The 14,341-nt window shown below is 51.1% G+C and overlaps 1 protein-coding gene across 1 annotated transcript in view; it reads right to left on the reverse strand.

The window, feature by feature from the left end:
• thsd7aa (thrombospondin, type I, domain containing 7Aa) overlaps nucleotides 1-14,341 on the reverse strand; it is a 139,649-nt gene that overhangs the window by 16,220 nt on the left and 109,088 nt on the right. The window contains exons 22-24 of the mRNA XM_068746976.1: nucleotides 7,087-7,261; nucleotides 6,840-7,013; nucleotides 6,677-6,772 (exon numbers count right to left, since the gene is read on the reverse strand). Of these exons, the coding sequence (XP_068603077.1) occupies nucleotides 6,677-6,772; nucleotides 6,840-7,013; nucleotides 7,087-7,261 (445 nt within the window). The remainder of the gene's footprint in view (nucleotides 1-6,676; nucleotides 6,773-6,839; nucleotides 7,014-7,086; nucleotides 7,262-14,341) is intronic.

Genomic DNA, 14,341 nt, shown 5'->3' on the forward strand with positions numbered 1-14,341 from the left:
CAAGCAATATAATCCCTCCAACGTGTCCTGGGTTGGCCCCGTGTCCTCCTCCCGGCTGGACATACCCGAAACACCGCCCCTGGGAGGCGTCCTCACTCGATACCTGAGACCCTCTACTGGCTCCTCTTGATGTGGGGGAGCGGCGGCTCGACTCTGAGACCCTCCCGGATGTCCGAGCTCCTCACCCTGTCTCTGAGGCTGAACCCGGATACCTTAAACTCATTTTGTGCTCGCGACCTTGTTCTTTTGGTCGTTACCCAGAGCTCATGAGCAAAGCTGAGGATTAGAGCGTAGATCGACCGGTAAATCAAAAGCCTCGCCTTTCACCTTAGCTCCCTCTTCACCACAACGGACCGGTTCAGCATCTGCAACACCGAAGACGCTTAACCAGTCCGCCTGTCGATCTCCTGGCTCCATCCTTCCCTCACTCACAAACAAGACCCCGAAACTCCTCCACCTGAGGAACAACTTCCACCCCAACCCAAAGTGAGCAGTCTACCCTTTCCCAGCTGGGAACCATGGCCTCAGACAGTGGCGTCGTTAGGCCTATTTTAAGGGGGCTTCAGCCCCCCTAAAATATTCTTAAGCCCCCCTAAATCATTCTGGGTTGTTTTATAAAAATAAAAACATTTTTTTTTTTCTTTTTTGTTCAGTGACCAAAAAATGCCGACATATTCTATTATAACCGCCAGAATATATGTTTAAAAACATGTAACCTGTCATTATTTACTTAAATCTGATCATGGATCTGTTTCCCCTCACTTCATGACGTAAGGTAGAGAACCCGTTCCACCTGTTCCTATAGAGAATGCCCACATCACTGAAACTCCAGTCCACGTTTTCCCTGTGACCGCTAATTGTCGGTCCCTGCAGCGTGTTTGAAGCACACAGAGCAGAATAGAAGAGCTTTAGGAGAAGAACGTGAACGGATGGATGAAGAATGGATATAAGAAAGTTTATAAAGAAAGTAAGTTTATCACTGCTGGTAGTAACATTTAGTTATTGTGTGACACACTTAAGGGAAACACACAGATGCATTAGCCATGGAGCTGTATGAGAGAACCACAGCCCTGTGCCACGCCCACAGCCTCCCTGAATCAGGTGCAGAGACCTGCAGATCCTGGAGGAACCTGCAGGTTCACGCACTGAATAGAACTCAGACACAGTGAAAAGAGAGTTACTTTTCCCTTGTGTGGATCGGATGGCTGGCGAGCTTGAGTTCAGATTCTGCAGTAGATGCAGAGCTACTAAAAGGCATCCAGCATGCAGGCCTGAATGTGAGAACCTCTTTAGAGTATCACAATTGAATGAACTTGCAAAACACGGCAGTCTGAAAACAGAGGAGGTTCTGGTGACCTGAAAACAGAGGCTGGATGTTCTCCCAAAGAGATATTGTCTCTGCACAACCTCCTTGATTCAGACATGTTTCCCTCTCTGAAGGTTCTACGCAAGTTGCCCTAACGGTGCCCGTAAGCAGCTGCTCGTGGGGACCACTGCTTTAGTGCACTGCGTCGGTTGCCCTGTGTCGGTTGCCCTGTGTCGGTTGCCCTGTGTTGGTTGCACTGCGTCGGTTGCACTGCGTCGGTTGCACTGCGTCGGTTGCATTCCTGGCTGCGTCAAACAACGGGTCAGAAAAGACTTCACAGTCTTGCAGTCATTGAAGAAGACGAGCTTCAGAATCCCAACAGAGCGATGGACTCTTAGAAACAGACGCGTTCTTTGATGCTTCCATCCATCAAGTAACTTGTAATTTTAGCCATTTTGTTTCTTGTTAATGCTGTAAACATCCTGTTGCTGTCTAAAACTGTTTGTTGTTGTTCTGTATTGAAACAGACTGAAATAATAATAATGTATAATTTATCAGTCCTTGTTAGCCGTTTGAGGTTTTGTGCTCGTACGCTATATTTGCTCACATCCTGTGCATCTCCTGGGGGCTAAGCCCCCCCTGTCCTTAAAACCTACTGCCGCCCCTGGCCTCAGATTTGGAGGTGCTGATCTTCACTTCACATTCAGCTGCAAACTGCCCCATTGAGCGCTGGAGGTCGATATTCGATGAAGGCAAGAAGACAACATAATCTGCAAAAAGCAGAGATGAGATCATCCTGCCGCTGAACTCGACTCCTTCCCCGACCCGGCTGCACCTTGAAATCCTGTCAATAGAACTGGTGACAAAGTCCAACCCTCACCGGGAACAAATTCGACTTACCAACCGAACCAGACTCATTTGGTAATGGGAGTGAATGGCCAGTAACAAGCTGCCATCCACCCCGTACTCCTGAAGTACCCCTCACAAGATGTCTCTGGGGACCCAGTTGTCAGCCTTCTCCAAGTCCACAAAACACATCTGGATTGGATGGGCAAACTCCAGTGCCGCCTCCAGCACCCTAGCAAGGGTAAAGAGCTTGTCCACTCTTTCACACCTGGGACAGAAACCACATTGCTCCTCCTTAATCTGAGGTTCAATTATCGACTGTACCCTCTTCTGCAGTATCCTGGCATAGACCACATCAGGGAGGCTAAGTAGTGTGATCCCCCTATAATGGGAACACACCCTCTGGTCCCCCTTCTTAAAGATAGGTGACTTGTTAGCAGCCGCGTGTGAAACGGCCGGGATGAGAATCAGCACCTCTAAATCCGAGGCCATGGTTCTTAGCCGGAAAAGGGTGGAGAGTAACCTGCAGGTCAGATCCTACCCCAAGTGGAGGAGTTTAAGTATGGCTCGGGCATCTATTTAGGATGCCTCCCAGACGCCTCCCTGGTGAAGTGTTCAGGGCATGTCCAACCGGTAGGAGACCATGGGGAAGAATAAGATGGAGAGACTATATCTCTCAGATGACCTGGGAATGTCCGGGATTCCCCCGGAAGAGCTGGAAGAAGTGGCCGGTGTGAGGGAAGTCTTGAATGGGAATTTTAAAAATAGTGAATCGGAATGGGAATTTAAAAAATAGTTTGCCAGAAATTATTGAAATTTACCAGAAAATTCCCTCATGTGGTCCCGATCAAAAGACACAATCGTAACCATGTCGTTGTTTTTACAGTGTTGCCGTGGCAATGGTCGGCATTCCCATGTTAATCAAATGAGTGCGACAAAAAAATCACCAATCTTATGAAAATGACATATTAACATGGAAACGTCCCAAATTTGCCACATACATTTTCACACACATGCCGGTTGGAAAGGCAATGACACACAGGCTGCATTTTTTACACTGTTGCCATGGCAATGGCCAAAATGTCCCATAACATCCCATTACAGTTGTGACTGAACTGTGGGCGACTAATGCAGCTCAAATATAAACACTTGTGAAGCACTGAGGACAAAAGCGGCGTGCGTCGGCGGGTCAGCTCATCGGCCTGTCGGCCCGCGAGGGCCTACAACGCCGCTTGCGGCTTTAATTAAGGTTATCTTTCATTCCTTTCTATATTTTTGCCTCACATAATGCCATAAAATACATTTTAAACTAGTGTTTCTGGGGTTGCACAAAAGATTAGCTGGATGCATGAACTCAAGTGGTTCGCTCCAGACCGACAGGTTGGTGGTAGCTAATTGTTTTAACAGCTTTTTCACCACTATTGCCCCCTGTTGGTCAGCAAACTCCCCCCGCATTCAGGTCTGTACGGTTCTGACCACATCCAGACTCACTATGAGAAGCTAGGTGCTAAAAAGGACACTTTCTCTTTCACACCTGTAAATACCGTTGATGTGCTAAAACAACTAATTGCCCTTCAACCTCACAAGGCCACAGGCCTCGACCACATAAACACCCGGTTCCTCAGAGACGCAGCTGTCTCTATCGCCCCCGTAGTAGCCCATCTGATAAATTTATCCATCGATCAGTGCCACGTCCCACAGGAATTCAAGACGGCGCGGGTTATCCCTCTGTATAAAAAAGGAAACAAATTAGAACCTGGCAACTACCGCCCTGTTTCCATCCTTTGTTCCATGTCAAAGGTTATGGAGAGATTAATCCAGGAGCAAATCAACCGCTACCTCGCCGAGCATAGCCTGCTCTTTGAATTCCAATCGGGCTTCAGAACATCCCACTCCACTGACACATGCCTCATATATCTGACCGACTACGTCAAGCGTGAAGTAGACTCGGGCAAATACTGCGGCATGGTCATGCTGGACCTCCAGAAGGCCTTTGACACCGTTAACCATTCAATCCTATTGAATAAACTAGGGGCGATCGGTTTTGATAGCACATCAGTAAACTGGATGAAATCGTACCTTGAGGGACGAGAACAAATGGTGGACATAAACGGAACCTTGTCCTCGTCCCTCCCGGTGAGCTGTGGGGTTCCTCAAGGCAGCATTCTAGGACCGTTACTGTTCCTCCTATACATTAACGACATGAGTGCTGCCTGTAACTGCAAATTGTTCCTGTTTGCTGATGACTCAGCACTCCTGATTTCGGGAGAGGACAAAGTGCAGGTTGAGGAAGCTCTCAGCTCTGAGGTCACCAGAATCCGTAGTTGGCTTACCGATAACAAACTGTCACTACATCTTGGAAAATCAGAATCTATTCTTTTTGGGTCAAGACACTCTCTAAGTGAGATAAATGTTGATGATTTCAAGGTCACAGTCGATAATACAGTAATCTCCAGCAAAGAAGAGATTACCTATTTGGGCTTCAGCATCGTCTTTCAGCATCGTCTTTCAGCTTCGTCTTTCAGCTTCGTCTTTCAGCTTCGTCTTTCAGCTTCATCTTTCTGCACCGTCTTTCAGCTTCGTCTTTCTGCACCGTCTTTCAACTTCGTCTTTCTGCACCGTCTTTCAGCTTCGTCTTTCAGCTTCGTCTTTCTGCACCGTCTTTCTGCACCGTCTTTCAGCTTCGTCTTTCAGCTTCGTCTTTCAGCTTCGTCTTCAGCTTCGTCTTTCAGCTTTGTCTTCAGCTTCTCACTCGGTAAATGTTCATCGTATTCACTTTTCATGTCTTATCTTTGCCTTGGAGCTCACAGTTCAAAGGGTTCAGTGTCCCATAATGTCCATTAACAATGGGAGGTCAAGTGTCCACTCAGTGTCCTCCAGCTGAAAGGTGTCTTTGCCTTTGGATTACATTATCTAGTGGATGCACCAATAAACGAAGCAAACTGTGTCCCCTGCTGAAGCATCATCTTTCTGTGTGCTGCAGCAGGTCACCATGGATGCTGTTAATGATCCTCACAGGGGGGGTCAACATGGTCCCGGACAGAGACCAATTTAGTTGTCCTCAGTTGGACCTCTGAGATTGGAGATGATATCGGTTCCATATTTCTCATCTCGAAGCACAAATGTTTTTAATAATCATTACTTCCCTGAAAACCTCCGCCTCGGGAACATGCCCCCCCATCAGAGCATACCTTCCCTCCCCATCGGACATGCCTTCCCCCCAACTTTTACGGAGACTCCGTTCGACTCAGCCTTCGACTCCGATTCAATCAGAGAACAAGATTTTTGGGCAGAATGTCTGCTTTTGTCAACAAAAGTGCTCTCCGGACGCTTGCTGGAGCCTCGTTCAGCCCCTCTTTGACTATGCTAGCACCTCCTGGTATTCAAACATCAAAATGTCCCTGAAAACCAGGCTCCAAACTTCCCAAAACAAACTGATTCGGCTACTCCTCAATCTGTGGCCCATGACCCACCTTCTTCCTAGACATTTTGACTAAATACCTCCAAAGATTTAGTGACACCCACAGCCACAACACTAGAGGGAGCTCAAACAACAACCTGATTACCCCCTCCTATAGGACTAACATGGGTAAATCATCTTTTTACAATACTGCCCCCCAGGGGTGGAACTGTTTGACTCCAGCCCTCAAAACATGCACCTCTTTGGCCTCCTTCAAAAACGGCCCTAAAAATACACCTTTCAGGGGGACAGAAACGGAGATAGTCATCACGACTCTATCCAGATCAACCCCCCCCACCCACCCCCTTTTTGTCCACCTACGTTACATATATTAAGTGTCTTTGTGATTTATTGTAATTTATGTAATTTATTGTCATTTTGCATCTGTGGTGTAAAATTATTTTTATTTTTCTATTGTTATTTTGCATCAATTGAGTAACTGAATATTGGTTTTATTTTTATTTTTATTTGTATTGTTAATTGTCGATGATTTATGTACTAAGGACTTTCAACGGAAACAAGACCACAAGGGCTTTTTAGAAATGCTCCTCTTAGACAGGATGTTTGACTGTACTTGTACTGTAATACATGCTACTGTGTGACTGTACTTGTACTGTAATACATACTACTGTCTGACTGTACTTGTACTGTAATACATGCTACTGTGTGACTGTACTTGTACTCTAACATTCTATCTAATAAATATATTCATCATTCATCATCACTTTCATTTCAGTGACATGCTGAAGATACTTGGTTGCTGAATATGATGAAGAATCTTTTGAGAGAATGTGTGTTAGAATAAAACATTGCTTGGTCCAAACACAGACTGTACCCAAGATGGTTCCCTGTGCTAATGCTACATGCTAATCCGTATACATCAGTGACTTTCTCACAAACTGCAGTTGAAATGCAGAACCTACTCAGTTGGAAGGCTCAGCTATTCTGAGAACCAGGTTCGATTGTATTAGCCAGTCTAAGACTAGCTAGCAACACAGAGCAAGTTGCTGTGTGTAATCTTACATTTAGTTTAGCTACATGCTACAGAGATATGATGTGCTCACCCGTGATATTTAGTCCATCTGAGCGCTGACACCAGACTTTGCGGGATGAGCCCCTCCATGGTCCAGTCCTCCACTTGTATTCGAAACACTGGCCCTCTACAGAAAGAACAGGAATGTTCTAATAATGCAGGTCAGTGTCGTTTTGAATCCCAGTGGTATTGACCTGTACATGGCCGAGCCTCCAGCTCCTGTTCTGGACACTGCGATAGGTTCTCTGGGTCCTGAGGCACTACAGCTCTGGATCGGACCTGAACTGAGCCAAAACCCAAGTCATCGCCGCTCACACAGCTTAGCTGGCATGGGCTCCAAACAGTCCAGTCTGTCAGGTAGCACTCTCCTGCAGAACAAAAAGGAAGTTCAGCAACAAAATGGCCTGCTTTGGAATCCCGCCCCCCCAACTGCCGTCGTACCTGGACAAGGTACCGTGCAGCACTCCTGGAGGACAATATGTGTATCTCCATCCACTGAAGGCTCCAGATCTCCACACAGCCCATCGTCTACCAGGCTTCCGTCCTGCTGAGCCGATCCATCTGACACGAAGCACGACACGTTCCTGAAGCGTAGGCCTTCCCCACATTGTGCACCCTGGTGAGACAGAAAGTACAGTATATAGTGTAGAGGGTGAAGACAAGACAGGAGCCCAGGTGTGTATACTGTGTATACAGTATACCATAACAAACACAGTTACCACATATAGATGTCCCAGCACCGGAAGTAACCGCTATCCCCTAAGCACCGCCCCTTTCGTAAATGTCTCTCCCATTGGGGGTCACCACAATATATGTATTATATATTACTATATTATATTGCATTATCAAAAAATGACTATATATATGATATATATATATATAAATATATATGATTCCACTACAACTTTATGTTTTAATATGATATATATATCATATTAAAACATATAGATGATATGTTGTAGTGGAATCATCGTGACACACAGGTGATGATGATGAATATATTTATTAGATAGAATGTTAGAGTACAAGTACAGTCAAACAGTAGTATGTATTACAGTACAAGTACAGTCCTGTCGAAGAGGAGCATTTCTAAAAAGCCCTTGCGGTCTTGTTTCCGTTGAAAGTCCTTCGTACATAAATCATCGACATTTAACAATACAAATACAACTAATATTAAATTACTCAATTGATGCAAAATAACAATAAAATAACAATAAATTACACCACAGATGCAAAACAAACAATAAATTAAAAAGACACATAATATGTACAACGTAGGTGGACAAAAAGAAAAGGGGGGGGGGGGGGCAGTATTGTAAAAAGATGATTTACCCATGTTTGTCCTATAGGAGGGGGTAATCAGGTTGTTGTTTGAGCTCCCTCTAGTGTTGTGGCTGTGGGTGTCACTAAATCTGTGGATGTGTTTATTCAGGTATGCAGGGATTGAGATTCAAGATTCAAGATACTTTGTTGTCATTATGCGAACATAATAAAATCGTGAGAAGGCCCACGGCTTAAGGCACACATCATAACATAAACTAAACTCTCTCTCTTAAGAAACAATATATATACACACAGAGAGAGTGAGAATCACAGGCAGTAGTGCAAAATAGCAGCAGGGCCGGCATAAAGTGTCCCAGATCGCTACGAGGGAACGACTGCTTTCACAGCTCGGGGGAAGAAGCTGTTCCTGAGCCTCGCTGTGCTGCTTCTTCTTGTCCTGAACCGCTTCCCTGATGGGGGCGGGACAAACAGTTTGTGGCCCGGGTGGGTGGGGTCTGTGGGCGGGACAAACAGTCTGTGGCCCGGGTGGGTGGGGTCTGTGGGCGGGACAAACAGTCCGTGGCCCGGGTGGGTGGGGTCTGTGGCGATGCGTCTGGCCCTCCTCTGGACTCTGGAGGTGTAAACAGAGTCCAGATCAGGCAGACGGTGACCCACAATCCCCTGAGCTGTCCTCACCACCCGGGATAGGTCCTTCCTGTCCTGCGCCGTGCAGCTGCCGTCCCACACGGTCGCACTGAGACACAGGATGCTCTCTATCGTGGCCCGGTAGAAGTCTTCAAGCAGCACAGAGGAGAGTCCAGCCCGCTTCAGCTTCCTGAGGAAGAAGAGCCGTTGCTGGGCCTTCTTCACCAGGTGTCTGGTGTTGAGTGTCCAGGAGAGGTCAGAGGAGATGTGGATGCCCAGGAATTTAATGTTCTCTACACGCTCCACTGCTTCCCCTCGTATGCACAGGGGGGCGTGTTCAGTCTTCCTGGACCTCCTGTAGTCCACTATGACCTCCTTGGTCTTGCTGGTGTTCAGAACAAGGCTGTTCCTCGAGCACCACAGCATCAGGTTCTGGACCTCCTCTCTGTAGTGGGTCTCATCGTTGTTGGAGATGTGACCCACCACAGTGGTGTCGTCAGCAAACTTCACAACCATGTTTGTGGAGTGGATGCAGAGCAGTCGTGGGTGAAGAGGGTGAAGGGAGCAGGGCTGAGAACGCAACCCTGGGGGGTCCCAGTGTTCAGGATCAGAGGGGAGGATGTGGTGTCTCCTATCCTCACCACCTGGGGCCGGTTGCTGAGGAAGTCCCTGACCCAGGAGCAGAGCGGTGGAGACAGTCCCAGGCTGTGGAGCTTCAGAGCCAGCATGTCCGGTGGGACGGTGTTAAAAGCTGAACTGAAGTCCACAAACAGCATCCCGACGTAGGTGTTAGGCTGCTCCAGGTGAGTCAGGGCCGAGTGCAGTGTCAGCGAGACGGCGTCCTCCGTGGAGCGGTTCCCCCTGTAGGTGAACTGCAGGCTGTCCAAGCCAGCAGGGACGGCGTCCTTGATGTGTTTAAGGAGGATCCTCTCGAAGCACTTCATCACCACCGGAGTCAGAGCAACAGGGCGGTAATCGTTGAGGCAGGAGACGGATGATTTATTGGGTACCGGCACAATGATGGAGGACTTAAGGCAGGCAGGGACGGTGGACAGCTGCAGGGACAGGTTGAAGATGTCCAGGAGAACCCCGGCCAGTTGGTCAGCACACGTCTTCAGTGTCCGGCCTGACACGCCACCTGGTCCCGCAGCCTTGTTGATGTTGATCCTCCTCAGGCTGAGGAGACCTGGTGCAGCTGCAGGACGAGCGGCTGATGCTGCACCTCAGGCTGGGGCAGATCCACAGACCTTCTGCTGCTCGGAGAGTCGAAGCGTGAGAAGAATCTGTTCAGGGTGTCAGGCAGGGTGGAGTCGTGGCTGGCGTGCTGCTCCCTGCGTTTGTAGTCCGTCACAGCCCTGATGCCTTTCCACATGTCACGTGGGTTATTGTTCTCAAAGTGCTCCTCAAGCGCTGCTTGTATCTGTGCTTTGCCTGCTTGATGCCTCTTTTTAGCTCACTTCGTGCCCTGCCATAGGCCAGTCGGTCTCCTGCTCTGTAGGCTGCATCCCGGGCTCTGAGCAGAAGCCGCACCGTGCTGTCCACCCACGGTTTCTGGTTCGGGAAAACCGTGATCGTCTTTGTGGGAAGGACAGCATCAGTGCAGAAGTGAACATAGGAAAGCACAGATGACGTGTACTCCTCAAAATCTGCATCCTCTTTGAATACCTCCCAGTCCGTGTGCTCAAAACAGTCCTGCAGGGCTGAGGAAGCCTCCTCAGTCCAGACCTGCACGGTCCTGGTGGTGGGTTTAGTCCTGCAGATCAGTGGTTTATAAGCAGGGATCAGGTTCACTGAGATGTGGTCAGACATACCCAGGTGGGGGGCTGCTACAGCCTTGTAGGCCCCCGGGATGTTGCAGTAGACCTGATCCAGAATGTTGTGTTCTCTGGTGGGGAAGGTGATGAATTTGTGGAATTTGGGGAGCACAGCTTTTAGTTCCACGTGGTTTGTGAGGGTCATGTGGCTGCACTGGCTGATTGGCCTACGACTCACACCTGGTTGCTGCCTCTCAGCCCAGACACACCTGAGGCTGATTACGACCGGCCTTCATAAGCCCTGCTCCGGCCGCTGCTCCTAGTCGGACTATTTTTCATGGATCGTGTCCCTGCTTACAGAACGTCTTTCTGCCGCTCCTCATCCCTGGGATCTGCCTTTGTTAGAGTTTGTATTTTGAGCTTGCTTATTTGCTTTGTTCTTTTGGCTGTGTCTTTTTGTTTAACCAGATATTTTCGTTGGGCTCCAGCCACCCGGTAACCCGTGCGCAGCTCCGGGATAGTGACTCAACTGATGAACATTCCAGTAAAGCTTATAGTCACGTTTGTACTGTCTCCGTCCTCTGTTTCTTGGGGTCCTCTCGCACCAGTCCGTAACGGTAATAGTCCGACCACAGTAACATGGACCCCGCAGAGACGGAACGGGTACGTCAAGCCCTTTCTCGCCAGGGCCTCCTAGTCGGGCAGCACGATGCCTCCCTCAGGGGTCTCGCTGACGCCCTGGACCAGCTCAGCTCCGCCGTAGCACAAATGGACGGGCGAGTTGAACGCATTGCCGGGGCCGCAGCGGGGATCCCTCCACCCACCTTCTCCCGTGAGCCGCATATCCCCACGCCGGAGAGATACGCCGGGGAACCGGGGAAGTGCGCGCAGTTCCTGCTGCAGTGTTCCTTGATTTTTGATCACCAGCCGGCAACGTACAGCACCCAGAGCGCCAAGATCGCGTTCCTGATAAGTCTCCTCTCTGACCGGGCCGCCGCCTGGGCGCTCGCCGCCCATTCCAGCGGGGCGGCCTTCCTGGACTCGTACCCGCTATTCGTGGCAGAGATGCGGAAGGTATTCGACCACCGCGTCTGCAGCAGGGAAGCCGGCAGCCGCCTCCTTTCCCTTCGACAGGGCTCCGCCACCGTCGCCCATTTTTCGGTAGACTTCCGTATCACGGCGGCGGAGAGCGGGTGGGAACAAACTGCACTCCAGTCAGTTTTTTTAAGGTGCCTAAACGACGATGTCAGAGACGAGTTGGCGGCACGGGACGAGGCCAGGTCACTGGAGGAACTAGTGGCGCTCGCTATCCGTCTGGACGACCGCCTCAGAGAGAGACGCCGTGAGCGCGCTGAGACCCGGGGAGTCCGTGGATCCATGGGCCCCCGGCCATTACGGAGGCCCGACTTGGGTGCCTTCGTCCCCCCGGAACCGGCTGCTGCCACCCCTTCTCCCGGTGCTGGTGAGGAGCCAATGCAGCTGGGGAGAACCAGCCTCTCCAGGGTGGAGCGTCAGCGTCGCCTTCAGCAGCACCTGTGCCTCTACTGTGGTGAACAGGGTCACTACCTCGCCTCCTGCCCCATACGGCCCAGAAGCGCCACTCCGCCAGCCGGGGGACGGGCCCTTCTGAACCAGGCAGCGTCCTCCCTCCACACAGTCAGTGGGGTTACAATTCGAGGTACGATCCGTTTTCTGCAAGATTCTGTTCCGGTGCACGTTCTGATCGACAGCGGATCAGACGATAACTTTGTGGACTCTGAACTCTGTACCCAAGCCGGCATCCCGCTGGTGACGCTTGCTAGTTCCATGGACGTCTTGGCGTTGGATGGGAAGCGCCTATCCAAGGTCACACACCGCACGGCCCCTGTCACCCTCCAGTTGTCAGGAAACCACGCTGAGGTCCTTTCTTTTTATGTTTTCTCGTCACCCTCTGCTCCGTTGGTGCTCGGACTCCCCTGGTTACAGATGCACAATCCCCACATAGACTGGTCCACCGGGTCGGTAGCCAATTGGAGCGTTTATTGCCACTCTAACTGTCTCCGGTCAGCTATCCCTCACTCCGGTCACACCCCTCCGTCCACTCCGCCACCGGCCGACTTATCCAATGTTCCGACGGTGTATCATGTCCTCCGTGAGGCTTTTAGCAAGACCCGCGCTCTGGAACTACCGCCTCACCGACCCTATGATTGTGCTATAGATCTGCTCCCTGGCTCACCTCTCCCTTCGCAGAGGCTGTTTAATATCTCCAAGCCAGAGAGGGAGGCCATGGAGACGTACATAACCGACTCCGTGGCGGCAGGCATCATCCGTCCGTCCTCCTCTCCGGTCGGGGCGGGGTTTTTCTTTGTCGAGAAGAAGGACAAGAGCTTGCGCCCCTGTATCGATTACCGTGGCCTCAACTCTATCACCGTGCGCAACAAATACCCCCTTCCTCTCATAGATTCGGCGTTCGGGTCACTTAGTCAGGCCACCATTTTCACTAAGCTCGACCTCCGAAATGCTTACCACCTCGTCCGTGTCCGCGAGGGGGACGAGTGGAAGACGGCGTTTAACACACCTCTCGGTCACTTCGAGTATTTGGTTATGCCGTTCGGGCTCACCAACGCACCGGCGGTTTTTCAAGCCTTAGTGAACGACGTGCTGAGGGATATGCTAAATCGGTTTGTTTTTGTGTACCTCGACGACATTCTGATCTTCTCCCGCAACCTGGACGAACACGTCCAGCAGGTGAAGTTGGTCATCCAACGGCTGCTAGAAAATAAGCTATTTATCAAGGCCGAGAAGTGTGAGTTCCACACCACCTCCGTACGGTTTTTGGGTTTTGTGGTAGAACAGGGACAGATCAAGGCGGATCCGGCTAAGGTCCGAGCTGTGGCAGAGTGGCCAGTCCCTGATTCCCGCAAGCAGTTGCAACGGTTCCTCGGTTTCGCCAATTTCTACCGCCGTTTCATCAGGGACTACAGCAAGGTCGCCTCCCCCTTGACTCGGCTCACATCCCCTAAGACACCGTTTGAGTGGTCCACTGCCGCCGCCGCCGCGTTTAGCCGTTTGAAGGCCCTGTTCACGTCGGCCCCCGTACTTATTCACCCTGACCCGGCCCTTCAGTTTATCGTGGAGGTGGATGCTTCCGACACTGGGGTGGGGGCCGTGCTCTCGCAACGGAACCCGAAGGATTCCAAGGTGCATCCCTGTGCGTTTTTCTCCCGACGCCTATCGCCTGCAGAACGGAACTATGATGTGGGCAACCGGGAGCTGCTGGCTGTGGTTCTGGCGCTCCAAGAATGGAGGCATTGGTTGGAGGGCGCAGTACAACCTTTTGTGGTGTGGACGGACCACAAGAACCTGTCCTACCTCCGCTCGGCGCGCCGCCACAACTCCCGCCAGGCTCGGTGGGCGTTGTTCCTGGGACGGTTCCAGTACACGCTCACCTACCGCCCTGGTTCCAGGAACACCAAGCCGGATGCGCTTTCCCGGCAATTCGCCCCCATGATGGAGGAGGGGGTGGTGGAAGCCATCGTTCCCCCATCTTGTGTCGTGGGCGCCGCGCGCTGGGAGGTGGAGTGGACCGTCCAGGAGGCCCAGGGTGATCGACCGGTGCCAGGCGATTGCCCCCCCGATCGGATGTTCGTCCCACCAGCAGCTCGTCCGGAGGTGCTACAGTGGGGGCATGCCTCCAGGGTAGCCTGCCATCCTGGAGTCAACCGCACGCTGGCGCTGCTGCGCCGGAGCTTTTGGTGGCCATCCATCGCCGCCGACACCCGGGCCTTCGTCTCCGCATGCACGGTTTGTGCCCGCAGCAAGGCTTCGCATCGGTTGCCGTCTGGACTTCTCCGACCGCTGCCCATACCCGGACGCCCCTGGTCCCACATAGCCCTGGATTTCATCACCGGCCTTCCCCCTTCCGGTGGTAACACTGTCGTGTTGACTGTTGTGGACCGGTTCTCCAAGGCAGTCCACTTCGTTCCTCTGCCCAAGCTCCCGTCTGCCTTGGAAACCGCACAACTCATCACACAGCATGTATTCCGGCTCCACGG

Source organism: Brachionichthys hirsutus, chromosome 13, assembly GCF_040956055.1.
Source record: "Brachionichthys hirsutus isolate HB-005 chromosome 13, CSIRO-AGI_Bhir_v1, whole genome shotgun sequence".
Classification (NCBI taxonomy): Eukaryota; Metazoa; Chordata; class Actinopteri; order Lophiiformes; family Brachionichthyidae; genus Brachionichthys; species Brachionichthys hirsutus.